The sequence below is a fragment of the Empidonax traillii genome, unplaced genomic scaffold (assembly GCF_003031625.1).
Source record: "Empidonax traillii isolate 1590-97213 ecotype Southwest subspecies unplaced genomic scaffold, ASM303162v1 scaffold518:size600044, whole genome shotgun sequence".
Lineage (NCBI taxonomy): Eukaryota > Metazoa > Chordata > Aves > Passeriformes > Tyrannidae > Empidonax > Empidonax traillii.
In genome coordinates, this window is record NW_020955711.1 from 26,747 (window position 1) to 30,908 (window position 4,162).

At 60.4% G+C, this 4,162-nt stretch overlaps 1 protein-coding gene across 1 annotated transcript; it reads right to left on the reverse strand.

Annotated features, from left to right (window-relative positions):
* Positions 1-3,053: 3,053 nt before the first annotated feature.
* RNF222 (ring finger protein 222) lies at positions 3,054-3,719 on the reverse strand. Its single transcript, XM_027896845.1, has one exon. It carries the CDS (start codon positions 3,717-3,719, stop codon positions 3,054-3,056), a length of 666 nt encoding a protein of 221 aa, XP_027752646.1.
* Between the last annotated feature and the right edge of the window lie 443 nt (positions 3,720-4,162).

The following is a 4,162-nucleotide window of genomic DNA, read 5'->3' on the forward strand; positions in this document are numbered from 1 at the left end:
GTGGAGAGCTGTGGAGACCCTCCCATCCATCCATTCACCTCACAGCCTTTATCCTTGCAGAGGCACCTCCATCTAACAGCCCTTCTGACCTGACTCTCCATCCATCCATCCATCCATCCATCCATCCATCCATCCATCCATCCATCCATCCATCCATCCATCCATCCCTCCATCCACCCATCCCTCCATCCATCCCTCCATCCCTCCATCCCTCCATCCATCCATCCATCCCTCCATCCCTCCATCCATCCCTCCATCCCTCCATCTCACCACCCAACTGTTCTCCCAGCTCAAGCTGGTGCTCCATGATAGAATCCTCACCCTTTGAGCTCAGCCCTGGGGTGGGTTTGGTGCCCTCTTCTCAAAGGAGACGGTAAAACCCCTGTGACCACGGTGGCACTGGTGTTCCTGTGGAGGCTGCAGGAATGCAGATTTCTCTTTCAGGAGTGAGAAGACACATTGATGGGAAGGATCTGTACCCCTCCTCTCATGGGAGAAGATCCTCAGAAGGCTCTGCATGGGCCAGAAATTCCCTCAGCAATCTCCCAAAACCTGCAGCAGGTGACAGGAATTTCCTCCAGATTGTCATGTTTATAAAACCCCAGTATAAAAACACATCCTCGGGACATCAGGTCACCATGACAAACCACATCACTGAGCTCCTCAGAGTGAGCTGGAAATGGCCCCAACATCCTCTCATGGGCACAGGCCTGGGGAGAGGATGAAGTGCAGTGTGTCTGGGAGCTGTGGTTTGCTGGAGATCCAAACATATCCCCAGGGACCTTCAGCAGAAAAGGGCTCAGAAAGGCCTGGCTCTGGCCAGCAGCTTTAACAGCAATCACACAGGATGATGGCAGATTTTCCATCTGCACAGGGACAGTCTGGGAGCAGCTTTCCCAGATGCGGCAGATTCCACCCTAAAACAACAGGCACCTCTGGGAGCACCGACCAGGAGCTGCTGGTGGGGCTAGTGAGGACATGGCTACTGAGGCCAACAGCTGGCCCTGGGCAGCAGATATGACAGATGCCCCGGGTATCAGGCCCTGGGTCATGCCTGTAACACAGGAGATGCAACCCCTGGCACAGCGAGTGGCTGCCCAGCTCAGCGTTCCCAGCTATCTCCAACATCAGAGATGGCCGTCCCTGGCCGAGCAGTGCCACCCTGTGGAATACACCCTCAGTGCCTCTGAAGGGGGTGATGCCCCTGAACACCCACCCCAGGCCTCCAGGTCCATGGCTGGCACCCCTCCACCACCACCCTTGGTCCCCTCTCCCTGGTCCTGTGCATGACCCCAACACAGCACAAGATACCTCCATCCCATCCCATCCCATCCCATCCCATCCCATCCCATCCCATCCCAGTGCTGCAGCCACCCCGGGGGTCCCTCTCCCCCCTCCCAGCAGGTCTGCAAGGGGCTGGTGCCCTGGCAGCTGCACTGATTCCCCAGACACACTAATAACAGGGTTTATTATTAAATAATGGGGCAGGGACACGTCACTGTCAGGCCATCATTTCTTATGAAACAGAGTTTCCATTCCAGTGCGGTGTCTCAAGCACTTTTTGCAGGGTCACTGCACCCCGGGAGTGGGTGGGGAAACTGAGCCACGTGGGGGAGGGAGTGCAGGAACACCCCAGGGAGGAGCCACCCATCAGCAGCACATCGGGGCAGGGCGCCCTGGCTGGGACCCCAGAGGATGGGGTGGGGCACCATCAGCTCCTCTGCCCCAAATCGCTCCCCCTTTTCCAACCCCAAGTGGTTCTTATTTGTTGCCCTGAAATGTTCTGGCTGGTCCCAAAGCTGGTGACGCTGTTTGTCCCACCCTGAACGAGAACCTCCCCTTGGGAGCACGGGAACCCTGTGCCAGCCCCTCCATCCCACTGTCCACTCCCCCTGTCACCTCCCACTGTCACCTCCCACCTGAGCGCGTCGGGGTGCTCATGAAAGTGCCACAGCCCTGGGGACACATTCCTGGATGACGGGGCAAGAGCAGCACCCCCTGGAGCAGGGTCTGGGTCAGGAGGACAAAGGGGATGAGGGGATGAGACTCTCTCCGCTGGGACCAGTCCCAAAGAGGGTAGAGCCAGGAGGGGAGGGGGGTGCTGAGCAATGCCTGACCTGCTTGACACAGGTGCAAATGAGCACTTGTGAGGGTGTGAACCCTTGGGAGCGGGATTTAGGGACAAGGGAACGTCACTCTACCAAGGAACAGGGCTCCAGCAAGGAGAGCGGGGGGAGGTTCCCTTTATACAGTCCAGAACTTTGGCTCACCCCCTGCCCCACAGCCCAGCAGCTGTCCCTGGACCCCCAGGGCAGGAGGGATCCTATGACACTGGGAGGATGATCCTGGGGAGCTCCGAGAGAGGGGAGGGAGGGCAAGGCTGGGACTGCCTGGAGGATGAGCTGGCATCCCCTCCCACCCCATGGCACAGCAGGGAGGGGAGCACTGGCTGGCAGAGGGGAAGGGGAGCTCACAGGGGCCAGGATCACTCTCTCCATGCTCTGATTTCACTGTCCCTGTGCCTGGCAGCTGGAGGCTCTGATTTATCCATCTCTGGGATGCAAAGCCACGAGTTCCTGCTCCAGGCTGGCTGCACCACATACCCCGATGGCCCCGACAGCCTGGGCATCTCCAGCAGCCCCATCAGCAGCCCTGATCCTCCAAAACACAGAGCCCTTGGCTCTTCCGGGGCTCTGGGTACCTGGGAGCCACAGTCAGAGCCCAGTGGGAGCTGGGAGAGAGGGAGGGAGCAGCATTTCACCCCTGCACCTCTGTGACAGGGTGCAGGAGGATCCCCCCCACTGAGACACTGGAGGAACCCACTAGCAGGGGTTTGACCTGCCAGATTTTAGCCAAAAGAGGCAGCAAAAGCCAGCAGTGACACCTGGAGATCTGTAGGAAGGTCTGAGAGTCCATTCAGTCCCTGTCCATTGAGAGAGCTTCACCTGAAGCTGCTTCCGGGCTTTTCCCAGGAATCTTCTGAGAGGTTCCAGCCCTGTCTCTGTCCCAGCATCAGTGACACCAGTCAGGCGTCCAAGCAGATCCCATCCCTGCTACAAGTCCCTCTTGACCAGCAGCAGCCAGGGGAGCACGGCCGCCAGCATGGCCACGGTGAGGATGAGGAGGACGGCGAGAGCCATGGGGGACTGGCAGCACTTCACCCCCAGGGCCGAGCCGGATGACACCAAGCTCCCCGTGTCTGCCCTGCTCCTCCTGCCCAGGGAGCTGCAGTCCGTGTCCACCAGGGGCATCCCGTGGTCGCTGATGACAAAGATGTGAGCCTCCCGCGCCAGCGCCGCCGGCAGCCCCGCTGGCTCCGCGGGGTTTGTCCCTGCGCTGCAGCACCGGGCAAAGCTCTGCACCGGCATCACGAAGTGACTAGGCACCACCAGCGTGTTGCTGGCCTCTGTTTTGGTGAGATGGGACAAGGAGGACGGTGACAGAGGCATCTCCAGGGTCCGCGGGTTGGTGCCAGCCCTGGGCGGCCACAGAGCCTTCTTCTTGCTGAGGAAGGTGACGTAGCGGCACACGGGGCAGATGATGCTGCTCTGGACGTGCCCGTCCAGCTTGGCCGAGAGCAGGCACTTCACCAGGCAGTCGTGGCAGAAGGTGTGGCCGCAGCTGAGCCGCCGGTGCGTGGCCTCCAGGGGGTGGAACTTCTCGTAGCATACGGGGCACTCGGGCGGGGGACCCTCCTTGCTGGAGGAGGTGTCAGACATCCCTGTTCCAGCGGCCACGGGAGCTCCCCAGCTGTGAGAGAGAGGCACAGAGTCACAGGATGTGCTGAGCTGGAAGGGACCCCCAAGGATCATCCAGTCCAACCCTCAGCCCTGCACAGCCCCATCCCCAAGAGTCACCCCCTGTGCCCCAGAGGATCATCCAAAGCCTCCTGCAGCTCTGGCAGCCTTGGGGCTGTGCCCACTGCCCTGGGGAGCCTGTTCAGTGCCCAACCAGCCTGTGGGGGAAGAACCTTTTGCTGAGATCCACCCTGAGCCTGCCCTGACACAGCTCCAGCCATTCCCTGGGGGCTGTCCCTGCTCCCCCCAGAGCAGAGCTCAGTCCTGCCCCTCCTCTGCCCCTGCCCAGGCAGTTGGAACTGCAGGGAGGTCTCCCCTCAGTCTCCTCTGCTACAGCTGAACACACCAAGTGCCCTCAGTGTCCT